Source organism: Temnothorax longispinosus, chromosome 3 (assembly GCF_030848805.1).
Source record: "Temnothorax longispinosus isolate EJ_2023e chromosome 3, Tlon_JGU_v1, whole genome shotgun sequence".
Taxonomy (NCBI): Eukaryota; Metazoa; Arthropoda; class Insecta; order Hymenoptera; family Formicidae; genus Temnothorax; species Temnothorax longispinosus.
Genome location: NC_092360.1, coordinates 24,167,251 through 24,184,710, shown reverse-complemented (window position 1 = coordinate 24,184,710; position 17,460 = coordinate 24,167,251). Strand labels below are relative to the sequence as shown.

General features: G+C 42.1%; 1 protein-coding gene across 5 annotated transcripts in view; it reads right to left on the bottom strand.

Moving 5' to 3' along the window:
* Positions 1-17,460, bottom strand: part of LOC139810507 (paired box protein Pax-6) — a 99,133-nt gene that overhangs the window by 2,866 nt on the left and 78,807 nt on the right. For 3 of the 5 annotated variants that reach the window (XM_071774109.1, XM_071774108.1, XM_071774111.1), the window contains 3 exons: positions 2,707-2,966; positions 897-1,189; positions 390-700 (listed from right to left, as the gene is read on the bottom strand). In XM_071774109.1, the coding sequence (XP_071630210.1) occupies positions 390-700; positions 897-1,189; positions 2,707-2,966 (864 nt within the window). Of the gene's footprint in view, positions 1-293; positions 701-896; positions 1,190-2,706; positions 2,967-17,460 lie in introns of all 5 variants that reach the window. The other 2 variants (XR_011731409.1, XM_071774112.1) reach the window with 2 other exon arrangements.

Here is a 17,460-nt window from a genome sequence, read left to right as displayed (position 1 = left end):
GATTTGCAAGACATGCACGACGGCCACGACGCCTCGCCAACATGAAATCCACATTGATCTACTAACACCTACAATCCGCTAGCTATCGAATAGAAACAAAAACATTCAGGCGGCTAATGTAGGCGAGATGCAGGCGAGTAATATACGGACATGAAGCTAGATCACATTTGTACTGGATGTTCATAAGGCGCAAAGGGGGAGGAAGGACGATCGGAGGATGTCCCCGTCCGATCGGGGACGGGACACATTGGGGGGAGAACGAAGGGGCGACAGAAGCGTGTATAATCCATTACCGGCGGGCTCGATAGCGTGTTATCCATGGTAGCCGTAGTAGTAGTCCATCGGCTAGAGTGCAAGCAGCGAATGCAGTGAGTGCGGTAGACACTCACCGGTCGAGCTGGCGTTCTGATTGTACTGATTGAGGCTCGCCGCGTGGTAGGGCTGCGTGGGGCTGCAGGTCGGTCTGGCGCCGTACCCTAGGTGAAGGGGCTCGTAGCTCGGCGGTCTCGCGACCCCGCACGAGTAGCCGTTGTCCCGTTGCTGGAGGCACGCGCCCGGGCTCGGTCCGACGGTCATGCCCACGGTCATGCCCATCGGGCTCATGCCGCTCCCGGCGGACAGCGAGGACATGCTGCTCGTCGTGTGCTGATTCTGCTGGCTGGCGCCCGACATCGTGAAGCTCGGCATCGACGTCATTGGGCTGCAACACGCAGCGAGATGATTTCGTCAATAAGTCTTTTAAATAAGCGAACGTTTTTAAATAAAGTGGACTCGTAAGACTAATCATCAAACAACTGATCGAATCGCGGCCAAGCACTGGATTACCAATTAGCATGCACTTCGCATAGCTTAGCTTTTTCACAGAGTTGATCAACTTGGTGCCTTTTCGTTCTCACCTGTACGAGTCGGGCATACTGGGTATTCCGGGATACACAGCGGTGGGCGCGAATCCGTGATGTATTCTGGGGGGTGAGGGTGGTGCCTGTGGAGGCGGCTGGCCCCCGAGTATCCCCGAGGGTGGCGGCGGCGTCGGGTGGCCAGCACCCACCAAACTCACGCCGGCAGTGTGTTGCTGCTGCTGTTGCTGCTGTTGTTGCTGCTGCTGCGGCGGCGGTGGCGGATTATCCCTCCGTTGTGTGCGCAATTTCTCCTCGCGCCGCCACTTGGCCCGCCGATTCGAAAACCAGACCTGAGTTAGTGAACGAGAAGACAGACGAAGATACAGGTCAATCGCTAGGCTACGGATAAATTTCGTATCGGCTGACAGTCGTGGATAAAACGGTTCGTCACTAAAACGCACGCTTTACCCCCTGCGAAAATCCCTTGATCATATATAATGTCGAATATATGCTAATTAAACGTCACCAATCTTCGTGATTTTCGATCTTGGTGTTCGTAATAAAATAATATAGACCTGTATATATGTATGTGCGTGAAATGATATAGAATCAAATGTCGACGCTGGTTTCAATAAGAACGATAAGATATCGATTATTATAGTTAGAAATAAATAAATTGGAATAATAAAACTACAGCTACCTATATATATTATAAGAAACACCGTTTTCTTTCAGAAGCTGTCAACCGCTCTTCTTACACAGCCATGATCACAAGTTGCAATCTTGCAATTAGCGTTTTAAGAATGAAAAAATACAGCGGATTTTCACACTGAATTAGAATAAATAGCGAAAATAAATCGTTGATAAAGTGTATAAAAAATTCAACATGCTTTGCAATTCAGGAACAATGACTAATTTAAAATCCAAATAGGATAATCGAGACCTTCGCGTAATTTATGACTGTAATGATAAATAGACCCTAATGATCGTTTAATAATAACATTCATAGCTATGATATTTTAATGATGCACTGGAGACCATTGAATGAATATGATCTTCATTATAACTTGATAAATTTTAGTCGTTAATTTTCTTGAAAATCGTCGTACTATCCTTATCGTTTATCCGACAATCTTGACACTACACTCAGAAGAGGTATAGTCCCCAGCAAATATAATGTAATATATAATATCTCTAAAATTTTAAATGTCAGCGATTCAGTTTACAAACCACGAGAACAAAAGTGGAGTGCTGAGAATTGTTAAAATACAATCACGGCAACAAATGTGTCGTTAAATATTAACATTATTTCATTAGTTGTATGTAACTGTGAAATAGTAGAATAACTACAATATATAATTATATAGACTTCATATAGCAACTTATGATAAATATATTCTTTCGTTTCAACATTTTTCTGGAACCATCCGTTATGCCATAACTCTACACAACACACTTTTCGTATCAATAATATGTTTTTTGTGAATTTATTTTATATATTACTTCTTTTTTATACTATGTTCTCATCCTGTTTATTACAAATTATTAACGTTACTATGTTTCTTTAATAATGATAGCCCATGACATTTTCTTTAATAATAATATATTTTTTGTTTATTAAACTTATTTGATATTATAATTTTTTTATAACCATGCTCATCATATTTACTACAAATGATTGACGTTACTGTTTCCTCAGTTCATGCAACTTATCTATTTTTCTCACTGCAATTTCATAACAACATATAGTTACGGTTTCTATTTCTCTTCAATTTAGTTGCTGGCATATTTTTGTTCTGAGTGCATACATGTCCGTTTCTAAGCACTTTTGTGGTCAAGACTGTGCAACGCTGCGCTGAATAGTCACCTGTATTCGCGCCTCCGGTAGACCGATCTTGCCGGCGAGTCTTTCCCTGGCGAACACGTCCGGGTAGTGCGTCCTCTCGAACTCCTTCTCGAGCGCGTCGATCTGCTCGTTGCTGAAGCTCGTGCGATTCCTTTGCAGTTTCCTCTTCAGGCGGAGACGCGCCTGATCGTCATCGGCGCCGCCCGACACGCTGCCGGCATTGCTGTTGTCACCCCCGCTGTTCGTCTCGTCCGAGTGCGCGCCACCCTCAAGCTCGGTTACTGTAATAAAACGCATCGTGCACCATTATCAACGTCTTTCGCGTGAACGGCTATTACGGCCAATCTCGAGTCTTCTGTCATCGTTTTACATAGTTGCAATAATTTCGTGCTAAGAACCTCTTTCACGAATTAAGTTTCGAGGAATAGAATTGAACAGATTTATCGTTGACTTAAACACTAACTATAAGTGCAAGCCTTACATCTCCAGAACTTTAAAGTTTGTCTACTACAGTTATTTGATGTCGAATATTAAAAGTTGCAATTCTCGCTGATAGCCGAGAATCCCACTCGAAGAAATTCGAAGAAATTTTCGGAAATTATCGAAAAATTTTCCTCGAATTAATCAATAATTACAGGATAGTTGCAGAATAGGCCATATTATCTTTTCCAGATCTCGTGATATTGCCGGGCAAGTTAATGCCTTCCAGAAATCCTTCCCGACAAGGAGATGGGCGATGTATTATCGATGTCAGCATGCGTGATAACGCGGCGCACGATTTGTGGTTTCGCGGCGCTTACCCCTCCCCCATCTCTCTCTTCCTGGCTTTCTTATATCAATCCCTACGTGCGACGTGCGCTGGAGCGCGCGTATCTGCGTGTGTACGTGTGCTCGCGTGTACGTATCGATGTGCGTATGTGGACGAGCGGGTGGTATAGGCAGGCGTCGCCGGGTGAACCTTATCGTCGGTTTCTGGGTGAGCGCGTCGAGGCGTCACCGGGCTCGCTACGACGGCGGGGTGAGGGGAGGAGACGGTGAGGAGACACACAGGATAGAACGAGGAGAGGATGAGGAAGGGGGTTGGAGGAAGCTATAGGCAAGGGGGTGCCCGATAAGACGACGAGCGTCCCGACGCCAGTTGCCGGCCACCCCCACGAGATACGCCACTGTCATTCCGCGACTACCTCCTCTCCGCCTGGAGAAACTCCAGTTAAAGTCTGGCTCGATGTGACACATGACACGCTGCTGTTATTGGCTCCCATTATGTATTCTATGTGTAATCAATCTTGTCCTATATATTTTTACATGTATATATGGTACAGTTAGCAACAAGAGATCATAATTCGTTTACATATATTTCATATTCGCGTAATGTTATACGTATGTTTGGCGATAAAGAATTAGTTTACTTTTTGTTCATCGGCTTAATCTGATTATTATACAATTTGTAGACGTATCATTTTGTACCACTCTTTAGGATTCAAATTGTTTGACGAGTTTTTTAAACTAATCCTATTATGTAGATTAAAAATATCACGGAAAATACCTTCCGATAAGAAATAAGAGTGGATTGATCGGATTCTGATTCAAATGTCTTTATCATCGCAATGTATTCGTGATAACAGATTGCAAAGAAGTTTCGGCGAAGATACCGATAATATTAAATTTACAATATGAATAGCTGGTTCTTTGATACGCCGTTATTCCGCATTACTCTCGATAACGAGTAACGTCGAGAAGTTGCGCGGATAACTGTTATCGTGTAAGATAAGATTACCGATGTCATCGTAGGACAGCGTATCACGTTTTCCATATATGACATCAGATTAGAAGCGCCCACGGAACTCGGAGGTAACGAAAACGTCCGTAATAATCGTCATATAAGCGGCAAAACCCAGGGATACAACCGCTCCTCGAGGCCTCCCGCCCCCCGTCTTCCTCCTTCACGTGACTCGCTCGAGGAAATAGCTGGCAGACGGCCACGCTAGTAGCGGCAAAGTTCTCGCGGCTCGGTAGGGTAGGTTGCCTCGAACTTCCACCCGCCGGCGTACCGAGGAGAATCGAGTGCGACGTTGGCGTACAAGTTCTCCGGGCCCTCGCCTTCCTTCCCCCCTTCCACCAAAATTCCCCTCGTCTTCTGTGTCCTCCTCATCCGGCAGCCCTGAGTTGCTCCTTCGTAACCGTGCGCTGCAAACGATATCCTTAGGGGCGGCCCTCCGTCAGTATCTATACTGTGGCGTGGGGTTAACGCTACGAGGGTGTCTTAAGCGGTAATTAAAACCGCCTTAGCCCTCTTTCCCCTCCCCTTCCCGTCCCACCCTTCTTCCACCCTACCCTGCGGAACTCGAGGAGCAACTTCGGGCCTTCGCGGTTGCTGGATCTTGCGTCTTTACATCACGGGGCCAAAGTCGCGCCGCGCTGCTCATCGCTTCTACGGTGTACCTACTCGCGAGTTTAACGCCGACGCGGAACTCGAGCGTTTAAGGGGGAGAACCTATCGTGGAAGCGTATAGGGAGTAAATCGGCTCCGAACAGCACGAGCCGCCAACCAAAACTATCTGTATCATTTTTATAATAGATCCGAACCACTCTGTTCCTGATAATGTAATATGTTATAATTGAATTGTTAATAAACTTCCCTGTATCAAGTTGTTTAGAAAGATCTTTCGTAATTTCGAGATTTTGATGATTTAACGGTAATCTTACAAATTAGCGTGTATTATTTAGGAGGTTATTGAGTAATTTTATTAATTTAGTAATTTTATTCGTATAATACCTATCAATCAATACTTATTCTTATTCTTGTACATCAGATTGTCCTGTCTGAAATAAGTCGGTTAGCGCATAAATTCACCAAGGATATATTCACGCGCGAATTATTATTTGATGAAAATAATTTGGTGATTTACATTTCTCTTTCTATCGCTCGATGCGGTCGTACATAAATTATCGTCCCGGGCCCTTTAGTGACGGCGACATATCACCCGCTTGTACCTTTTAATGAACCGAATCTCTAAATCTCGGAGATTCTAAAAGTGTCATGGCTCTAAATATGTTTACGCGACCTGCTACGATAAATGATGGAAAGAGAAAGGGAGAAAGAGGAAAAGAAACAGAGAAACGGGAGAGAGAGAGAGACAGAAAGAAGAGAGAGAAGAACCCTCCTAAAGTTCATCTCCGTATTAAAGAACATTCGGAAGGCACGCGGGACCATTTTACCATGGAGGGGAATCCACGCCAGCCAGGCAGTTTCTCGCCCCTTCTTCCTCTCCTCACCCGGTGTCCCGTCCCCCCTCTTTCCCCCGTTTCTGGCCCCAACCAGATCATTCGTATCTTCCTTCAACGAATTATCCACCAACCGGGACTGGCGTGCGTTCGAGCGTGATGGCGGAACTATTCGAGGTTTAATCTACCAACGTTGTCACCAATGCATTCGATATTCTTTCGATACCTATCTCTTTCGCGTGAGATTGTTGTAATAACGTTTTCGCAATTGTTATACGCTCACATCTATACATATGTAGTATGAACTAAAAATACATGTATATATACAAGTAGTTTAAAATAATAAATCAAGATTGATAAAAAATTAATGTTTTCACGAATTAAAAGATGCATAAAATTTTTCATATCCATTTACTGTTATAATCACGTATTTTAGTATTCGTTATATAATTCAAATATCATAAAATATATTTGTTAAAAAAATATTATAATTATTGTTAACTGGAATATAAAAGTGAGAAAGAGAGAGAGAGAGAAGGGGGGAGAGAGATCCATTTTATGCTTTCTGCTTTATCTTTTAGTTAGAAGTATTACTCTCTATCGCTCTTTTCGAAGTTTTTTAAAAGACAGCACATATTTCACGTAGTTCGAAACAATATTCGCCAGTTTTATAAATCGAGGTTGATTTGCAATTGTTAAAGTGCGCCGGATTATCGAAGAGTCGCGCGCGACTCGTAGAATCGAATGGGCGATCGACAGGCAAAAGAAGAGGCGTTTATTAAAGTCGACAATGGGGCGGTGTGCACTTAGCTAAACGCTTTAAAGACCGCGCGGGAACGGCATTGTCGCGCGAACGTGTACGGCCGCGACAATGCGCTATTGCGAGCTCGCGGTATTGTGGCGAGCGTATCGGTAGTTTACTTTCAATCGTCGCGCGATCGGGCCGGGGGATAGGCTCGTCGAACGCAGTCAGTAAGAATAACAAGAGCGGAGAAACAAAGGATCCCGAAGAGAAAGAGAGAGGATGGATTTCGGTCACAAACCGAGACAAGGAAGGACGGCGAGAGAGACTCTCTTTTTCTCTCTCCCTCTCTCGAAAGTTTCTGTTACCCACGTGCTCTCCTGACTTCACGAGAGTCACTCGAACGAAAGAAATAAAAAAAAAAGAAAAAAAATAAAAAAGAAAGAAAGAAAAACACTCAAGGGAAGACCCTTGACTTCGGGACTACCGCCGTCCCCCCTGCGACTATTGATAGGGAGGACTATTGCGGGGTCAAATTCATGCGTCGCAGGGTCGCGACTCTCGACAACGATCGGAGGAAACAATGCAACACTTACGCGATGGAGAACGCGTAGGTAAACGGCGCGCGCGGTCCACTCATGCGTGCCGAGCCACAACCGATCGTGCCGATCGAGACCGGAAGAGAGGCACGTTCTCTCCTCTTCAGAGGGCGAACACAGTGGCGAATGCGAAGTGGCAAGTGCAAAGTGGCCAATTTTCAGACGCGAGCTTCGCCGAGGCGTGATTAACGCGGCACGTTTCGTTGATCCGAAAGAGTTCCGGCTCGTGCGACGAGAGACCCGGCCTCTCGAGGTTCATCGATGAACGATCGACACGCGCGTAAACGCGCTTGCCCACCTTGAATTAATTCATTCTTAAATCACGTTTCGATGCTACCCGTTGTGTAAAAGAACTATTTTGTGCCGAGCAAAGAATCTCCCGAAAGAAATTTCTCTTTCCAAATATATGTTTAATATTGAATGGGTCAGAAAATTCGTTCGTTCTTTTCTTTTTATATAGATTTTGCAAAATTTAATAAAAAGAATAAATTCTTTTTGAAATTTGATATTGTGTCGTAATATACGTTTACGTAGCGCAATTTTCAATAAAGTTGCTCTTTTTCCAAATATTTCTTTACTTATTGACTTTTTCCATAAACTCTTGAATACACTCTTAATGTAAATGAGTCTTCAGAATTCAAGTTATCGACCACAGATCTACACATCACACAGTCCTTCAAGTTCGCCTTGCGTAGAAGGTGCATGACAAAGCGAATCTGGTAGTTTGACTAAATGTCGAGCTTGGTGCTAAGGCTGAAGGCATGAGAGCGGAGGGGCACGTAGAGGGAGGGAAGCCTCGGGCCTCGGATGGAAGAGACCAGATGCACTCCGCGTCGAATGGCGTCAGAATGGCAGCGATGATACAGATGTTACGCGCGCGCGATGCTCGTTCAGGCGAATAAGAGTCAACGTCGGCGCGGAAAGTCTGACGGCCATTATTATTAGGGGCCCGGCTAATAACGCGTAATGCCGACCGCGGCCGCCCTTTTTTTTCCACGCATTTTTATTAGCGTTTCTATTCCACCCCATGGTTAACGCCGCGCTTCCCCTCGCTTATGCGTGTGATGCCATAGGTGCGCGGTGCACGCGAAGGCAGAAGAGAACAGATCGGGGCACCACCCGTTTCGGGGTGACACCTCGCACCCTTCGGGGATGACGATTATCGTTTTTAACCCGACTAGAAAAGCCAGTCGGCGACAATGGCCGGCCATGATGCGTTAGCAACGGCCATCCAGATGTCGTAAAAATGGCGCGAGGGGGGCGGGAATGGTGGGACCTAAAAAGACACAAGGAAGAAGTATAGAAGGTATAGGATGCACAAGCCGAGAATACGTACTCGTCGGAATCGATGACAGCGCATAAACTAAACAAAACTGTGACGCAAACGACAAATTTCTCAACATGGCTATCCGATTAATCATATTTTGCTAATACTTTAATAGTTCAAACAATACACTTTTTAACTGAGAATAATTAAATCACTACAATATGACTACGTTGCTCCAGGAATACCGATACATCTAAGCGTGCTAATTATTATCATTTTACTTTAACTACAGTTAAATCGTTAAGTTGAGAGAAAACAAAATTTGTTGATCGAGAAACCCGATAAAAATCACGGTATCTTGCTGATATTGTTGCAAATAAACTTGAAAAGGATTGCGAGATAAATTATTTTCGAGGAATTCTCGATGTTTCAGGACACGTTTGTATAAGAGCACAGCGAGGGGTAAAAGAGGGCTCTCTCTCTCTCTCTCTCTCTCTCGCTGCGAAATTGCTATCGTATTGCTCGAGAGCGGATAGGAATAAGGGGTATAATCCGCTTCGACCTAGTGCCTAATCCTACGAGCAAATTTATTGGATTCTCCGTCCCTTAAAGCCGAATATGCGCCGAACTTTCGAACGCGTACTTGTTGGAAATGTATCTCGCGGATTATACCTATACCGAGGGATTTGTGCTGTCTTCCGACCGGGACGCTAAATGTTGCGTGACAACGAACATTATATTATTCGCGAGGGAGAAACAGCGCAGAACATATCAACTTCGACTATACCGAAGTGATTTTGACATTTGCCTAAAAAATATAAACGTCTTGAATGATGTAAGTAAAGTACTCATATATTCATATTATTGTAACTCTCAGGTAAATGTTATAGTCGTCATAGAGGTGGAGAAGCGCCCTGAGCACGAGTAATAAACCTCAAAATATAACAACACGATTGAAAATTATTGTGATGTTCCAAGTTAATGGAGCGAGCGGTGCAGGTGAACCATCATGTCAATTTAGTCAGCCGACGCCGTCGCGATTAACAGCGTCGAATAATTCGATATAGGACCGTGACAACGGTCGTGTAAAGTCGTATTCAAAGGGTTAACACATTCACCGGCTCGTCGATGACGCGCTTACCGCGCGAGGAGCAGCGGTGGACGAGTTCCGGGCAGAACAAGCGCTCTCCAACCGTGTTAAATGGCCGGAAAGAAACGAGGTGTCGACCCCGGGCTGGATTAAAGGCTAAGCGGTGGAATATGGACCGTGCTGGCGGTACCGAGCGTACCACGAGTAATGCTAGCGAGCGTGTGCGAGATATAGACACCGGTAGCCAGTGGTACGTGAACGCGAAGGGTTTGCACGCGTGTCCGACGTACACTCATTTGCATATGCACCGATTTAATACGCCCACCAGTCGTTCGACCCGTTGACCGATACAGCATCGATATAACAACGTGACAATGGCATTATCCCCTCTTTAACAATATTTAACGATATCTATTTTCATGAATTATTTGTATAAATAACGTTGCCTTTTTGATTTTGCAGGATATATCGTAATATATTGTAAATAATGTCTAATACACTACTGATGAGAATCATTGGAATTCGCTAAATGGTTGTAAAATAATAGCTGAATCATGAACGATATTTATACATCATTACATCATGAACGACACTTCGAAGTGTAACACTTTAAAGTGTTAAATAAATTCTACTTTCTTTCATGTAAATTATATGTCATTAAAAATTGAACGGAAATAAGAATAATGATATTTTCAAATTTGAGAAAGTTTTATACTTTATTTACTAATTAATAATTAACTTGCATTAACTTACTAATTATTGGGTTGCATCAAGAACTCGATATACTACTTAAATTGTGATTAGCAAACATGGAAGCAAATGAAAATTATACACGAATAAAAAACTGTATGAACATAATGACTTCTATTTCCAACGTTTTAATTAACTCTTTGATGCACAGTCCAATTTTTACTTTATATTTAATACACAATGTAATCTTTATAAAATAATAATCAAATATTTGCAATTTCACTGAATATTCTGATGTTAATGTATGTTAATGTAACACTCAGTAAGGCAATATCCCTAAAGATGAACGATGACAGAATTATATGAGGCGTACAGGCTGATTTTGACCCCCAAGAGAGTACATCAAAGGGTTAAACAACAGCAATGCTAATTCCACGGATTAACCGAACAAATGCGGAGGCGAACACGCGGGAAGAAGTTCGAGACTCGATCAAACGAACGGACGCGGACGAGATCCACAGAGAAAGCGCGTGAAACCAAGCAAAGAGGAGCGCGGGCGATGCAGAAAGGAAAATATTGGAAACTCCATTAGCGGCGGTGCAACCATCCGTACACCGGAATACATAAGCAGCTCCTATAGAGAGTGAGAGGGAGGAGGGAGGCAGATGAAGAGAACACGACGGTGGGGAAGCAGTGGAGAACAGCTATAAGGATTATTACGCGATTCATTTGTAACATTCCCTCCCCATTTCCAGCAGTTACCACCATATCCCTCTCTCTTCCCTCGGGGTTTCTGTCTACGATCTTTTCTTAGTTTTGCTTCGACGCAGATCCGACGGAAAGCCAAATCTTCTTTGCGAATCGGCGGTTTTTTCTTTCTTCCTATTTTATTTTCTTTTGTTAAAATCTTCTTACGCACAATTTAATTAAATATTAGTTTACAATTCTTCGTATATAAATCAAATTTTGTTAAATATTTTATTAAAATAAATACTTCCACTTTATTTAACTTTGCTAGATTTGCCAAGCAATCTTAATAAACCTTTCATTTCGTTCTTTCGAGTTCGTATTTCGTTAACAAGTAAGTTTCCAGCTAAAGTAAGAAATACCATCCGAATTAGTCTTGTTAAATGTTTATTTCAAGAAAATGGGCACACAAGATGAAAAATCGGAAGGATCGTGCTCGAAGAATAATGACGCAAATCGACTTGGCGAAAGGTTTTGCGCGATATAAAGTGCACGTCAAATCTTACGAGAGCGAATCTCACCTTGCCGTTATGCATTTCTCGGGGTTGTTACAACGGGCGGCACGTTAATTCGCTTCTTCTTATTGTTAATCCGACGCGTCGCGCGGAACAACGGATCGCCAACCACTAAACGCCGTGAAATCGCTCGACGATAACGCGGATCTCGCGGCGCACGGAACTCGCGCGATTACTTCCGGCTTCTTGAGCCGCGATGTACTTTTGCAAGTTTCGCCTCTTCGAGACTTCCACACCCTCCTCCTCTGCCTTCTCTTTCTCCTCCTCCTCCTCCTTCGATTCACCCGATCTCGCGCACCCCGTTTTCCTTCTTCCTTCCTTCCTCATCCTCCTTCTCCTCCATCACCCTGCGCGATGCGGTTAAGCTCCGTTTACGCACGGCACGTCGTAGTTCCTCTCTCTCTCTCTCTCTCTCTCTCTCTCTCTCTCTCTCTTCCCGATTTCCACGAGACTTTTCTCGAATCGCGGAACACCATGACTGAGCCAGTTACCCCCGATTCGCGCCCCCGTGCCGGTTTGCGACTATTCGAACACGGATGACACGAGAAACTCGCTAACCAGAAGAAAAGTAACGCTCTCCCGGTATTTACGAGAACAAATGAGAAATGGTTATTTGTTAAAATACCGAATTAAATATTAATTTTGTTTTTATATCAATTTTCACCTCCACCTCTGCTGAAAAATTTCAAGTCAATTGTCATTTAAAAAATTCGGTATTTTCCATTTTTTATGGTTGAAGTAATAAAGACGCCCGTCACGGAGTGTAGACTGACTCGACGTGCAGTTTGCTGAGCTGGAAAAAATGTATACGCAAAAATATTATTAGACACAAATATCTAGCTGTAGAAGGCATATTTCTATTACTTGTGTTTCTCTATTTTAAGTTTAATGTTTTCGTACATAATAAATACGAATAGTATTAAAATGATTTTTAAGCAGACTTATTTTAAACTTGTAATACGGAGCTGAAGGATATTCTTAATTCAGCCGTTAAAAACGGGTAGATGTAAAGAAGAAAAAGAAAGTACGGTCTTTTGTGACGGAAAATATCTATTCTACGTAAAGAGGCTTTCATCCAGGCTTTAGCGCGACACGTGGAAGACACGTTCTTCTTTTATCGGCGACGGTGTATGTAAGGACGGAAGTACTACGATAGAGAGCGATTAAATGAGCGAGGGGTTGAACTTCGAGGCGCGCTAATGCGTCGGGCAAACTCCGCGACGCCTGTGCATAGTTGGTTAAACCGGCAAACATTGACTGACTTTCACACATTTTGCGTTAATTCGACAATGTCGCAGACGTCTCTTCGTCACTGGCAGTATCAGCAATGCAAGTATCTATCATAATTCATAAGCAATAGACGTTTGGACGTGCGTTTTTAAATAAGCCATATTGCCAGCTCGATCTCTTGCTTGCAAAATAAATTTTAACAAAAAATACAATATCTCTATAATCAGCTATACACTTTATATAGAATTAAAAAATGTAAAATTATAATATATCAACTACAATATGTTTGTGACTAAATTTATAAATAATACTATATGAAGAGAGTCCATAATGCCATTAACGTATCTTTCGTATTGTTTTGTAACAACGTTGGTGATCAATGAATAATACTTGTAACAAATTAATTTTATAAAAGTCATCTGGAAGTAACTTTAGTTTTCATTATGCTTACGAAGATTTTGATTTTTAGATTCTTGTAATAACAATGTGATAAATATTGACTGTCAACGCAACTTTCTTCTTTCTTTCGACACCAAATAAGAAACTTATGCGCCTTTCATTTAAACCGCGACCGCTGCGTGTTGTGCGTGAGTGACTTAATCGCGACTTTGTAATATTTAGTTATTGTGCATCAGAATACAATAAAAAAATATTGTATTTTGACATAAAAAAATACATTTTACTTATCTAATTTGCAAATATGAAAGAAAGATGACTTAGAAATTAAGAACATGTTTGTCATTTTAATCGCCGAAAAAGTCTTACCGATACTTTTCCCCTTTTCTTCCCCTCCACTTTACTGAAAATGAAAGAATGGAGCTCGAATTATTTAAAATATGCTACTCTTTTTCTCTATTCTCACGTTCCTGTGATGTTTTTATGCAATTAGTAATAATCAAATATATGTATAGGATTAATTTGGCTATTTATTAAAAGTCAAACATTTATATGTGAAAGTTGTGGTAATGTTAACTTTTGATCGGCATTATATAAACATTATAAACTATAAAATAACGAAGTTACAGCCGATTTCGACGAAAGTTATTTTCCATAAGTCCATCATAAGAATTATGCGGAGTCTTTTACAAACAAAATCGTGATTATTAATCTAGCTAGCGCGAAGGCTCAGAATCGAAGTCGTCGTATTCCTAACCGGCGTGTGGCCGCGCATGACAGGCGACCGGAATGTAAATCAAAAGCGGTTTCGAAACTTCTCCCCGATGGTTGAACGCGGCGCGGTGCCGACGGCGAAGGCCTTAATTCGTTTACGACTTGCAAAACGAGCCTTCTGGGAGCGCGCAACTGGTAGCCAAACAGTTTGCACGCTGTTACGCACCCCCGTGGCATCCGTGGCTCCCAAGGGTGCTGCTTGAAATAAAATCCCGCGGCAAGCGGCGGTTTTGCTTTGACGATCTTGACAGATCGACAATAAGATATTTAAAGCGTCGAACGACCCAAGCGAAACCATTTGAGGTCTCTATGGTGCGTAATTGAAACAATTTTCGATACTGGTACAAATTATCTTTCCATTATTTGCAGTTATTTATTACTGATTACAAACTTTTAAAAAGTAAACCAGAATTATTTGAGATCTCTCTAGAATCCTATTTAGGCTCGACATGATCTTTAATTAATTATTAAAATTAATTAATTTAATTTTTCTTCTTTGCATGTATATTAAAAATAGTGTTGCCAACTAAAAAAAGACAGTAATTTATGATTAGATAAATGCATTGTTGGTGCTTAAATAGATAATTAATAAATTTGTCATCAGAAAAGAAAAGTGTAAGGTATTTATTTAAGCATTCAACCGCGTTCGCGAGTTCTTTAAACTAATTATCCAGATAAGGTGCGCAGATTGCATGTAGATTGGTTCATTTATTTCCTTGGAGGCGTATCGTGGATCAAAAAGACACTTCGGTCGTTGTAAGACGATGCGAACGTGACGGACATCATTTCTGATTACGACACGTCTTTTATAGCGATTTCGTGAGAAATCTCGCTATGTTTTATAGGCCTGAGCTCTTTATGTAGGAGAGAGCAAAACTTGAGGAAAACTTGTGGTTGTGGATTATGCAATTAGTCTCTTTTCGAGGATAATATTTTGGCTTTCATTCAATGCATCCTTCTATTCACGTCGTAAATTCTATAACTGCTAATTTCGAAGCAATATTTAATATCTATATAATAATTAATAAATATTCGATTAGAAATACTAACCGCTTCTAATATATTCTTTGATTATTAAATTATTATTATAAATATTCCCAATTATGACAAATGTCGATAATCTTTTTTAACTTGGCACCTGTTATTTATAAGTAATTATTAATTATTAGTAACTAATTATTAAATTAAAAACTATTTATAGTTTACATTTATTTAAAAATATATGTACTTAATTCTCCGATTACTGCAGATCTTAATACATCCTAAAAAATTTTAGAATTTTATATAGTTTTACAGTTCGTAAACATTGACATTGTAAAAGATTTCAGAAAGGCTCGACAGTTATTTTATGCTCGCTGCATATTTTTCCCGCCGTGTTATTCTCACCGAAATGTTGATCCATCTTAAATGTGAATTATTTCAGCACCCGACCCGATGATCTCTCCCTATCTGCTCGCCGATGATCGATGTAAAATTGCAGTGGAAACAAGGCCGCGCGCTACAACGAGCGGTGTTGTTTCGCGTTCCCCGGAGGGATCTGATTGCAAACGAATGCGGCGGGGTTACGGTCTCCCTTCATAGACGATTAATCCAGTTTACTCGCAGACGTTACCTCGGCATGGGGTTCTTGTAAGCCGAGAATCCGCACAAACGTCCCTCCCGCGCTTAAATATATTCAATTACGGGACTCAAACCTGCGCGCCGCGCCGTCCTCTCTTCTCTCGTATCTCTTTCTTTCCATTCTCTCTCCCTCGTCTTTCCATTTTCATTCGCTCGTGCAGCCGAAGTCCCGACTTTCCAACTGCCATTTCGGCACCTCTTAAGAACACAGATTTACACGCTATAATAGTGATCTCCGATGATCGCCGATAAATTCCTCAGCGGTCTGCGAGTTCGTCTCGCTGAGATATGCGCTGTCTTATTTTTGTCGACTCTTCAACAATTACAAAACCGCCAATTGCATCCGCTAACAATTCGTAGAGATCGTAATTAATCGATAGAGAATTTTGCTCTATATCTTATATATATTACATATATTTCATATATTTATAATAACAATCATATGTTAAGCGTAAGATCTTCCGTACAATGTGGACGACGCTTTAATCCGTTAAAGTAAGATAGCCGCGTACGAACGAATAAATGAATTTTAATGAAGCGCATATATATGTAATGTATATGCGATCAAGTATATTGCTCTGTGCGGAACATACATATGCTGTAATTTGCGTTGATCGCATTTCGAACGATCGATGTAAGAGAAATGAGATTTCTTCTAACAGTTTTGCAAGAAAGTTGTCTTACAAAAAATATATTATAAAATCTGAAAAATTATGAAAGATACGTTTGCTGAAATAACGCATTCGATAGAGAGCGCATTGTTAGTTTTAACAATTAATATACATATACCAAATATGCTATATGCATGATAATAGCCGAAAGAGACAAAATCAAAGCCGCTAAAAGTTCTCGGCGCGAAAAGTCAGGAGGTCGCGATTCCGCGATATTTCCCGATGTTTTCCACTGTCGGGCGGTCATGTTGCCAGAGTTAGATGATAGAGCAAGAATAGAAAAGAATATAGGATACAGCAAGAACAACAAGAGAGAGAAGACCAAAGGGAGAGGAAGAGCACGCGCGCGCCAAAGAGAGAGAGAGAAAAGGGTCGCGATAAAAGGGAGAGGATGCAGAGAGAGAGAGGGGAAAAGAGAGTTAAGCCTGCAGGCTGCAGACAGAGGCACCAGAGCAGTGGCGGGCAGCGGCGAGCAGCCAGCAACAGCAGCAGCAGCGCAAAGCGAAAGCTGGAGGGAGACAGGCATCTCGCCCTTCTTTTGTCCCTGGGCTTCGGCCCGATATTGAAATGGAGTCGTTTGAGTGTGAATAATTTGCTTTGCCCGGGCCCACCCCTCCGCCGCCGCCGCCGTCGTGCCGTCCCTCTCCTTTGCCGCTCTCGGCCCGGCGCGGCGACTACCACCGTGATCGGCCCCCCTCGTGTACCCTCAACTCCCCTCGTGGTCCCCCTCCCCCCGTCAACCCCGATGCAGGCCGCGTTATTTCGCGTCGCGCCGGAGAGAGTGGTATTCGCGTATCGCGATTTCCGTGGCCGCGAATCGAGATCTCTCTCCACCGTCTTCTGTATATAGGACTCGGCAAGGCACAATTTTTGGAGGAATGCATTTCATTAAAGATCTGTTTGGACGGAAGGATTTAAAAGCAATATCCTATTGAATTATCATAGTCGAAGCACGTACTTAAAAAAGAGAGCTACATTACAAATTAAATGTTATACTTAGTTGTATATTTATGATATTTGATATGACATCATTTTTTAAATATTTTATAACGTAATTAGAAAATTTATTAAAGAAGTATAAAATCGAGCGATGTTAATGAAAAAAACTCTCTAAGAGCTTCAGGAACAAAAGGGTAAAAGATGCGGATCACATTGAATTAATCTTCAGAATGTGCTACTAGACGCTGGTTTCCTGGGTTTAAGTCGCCC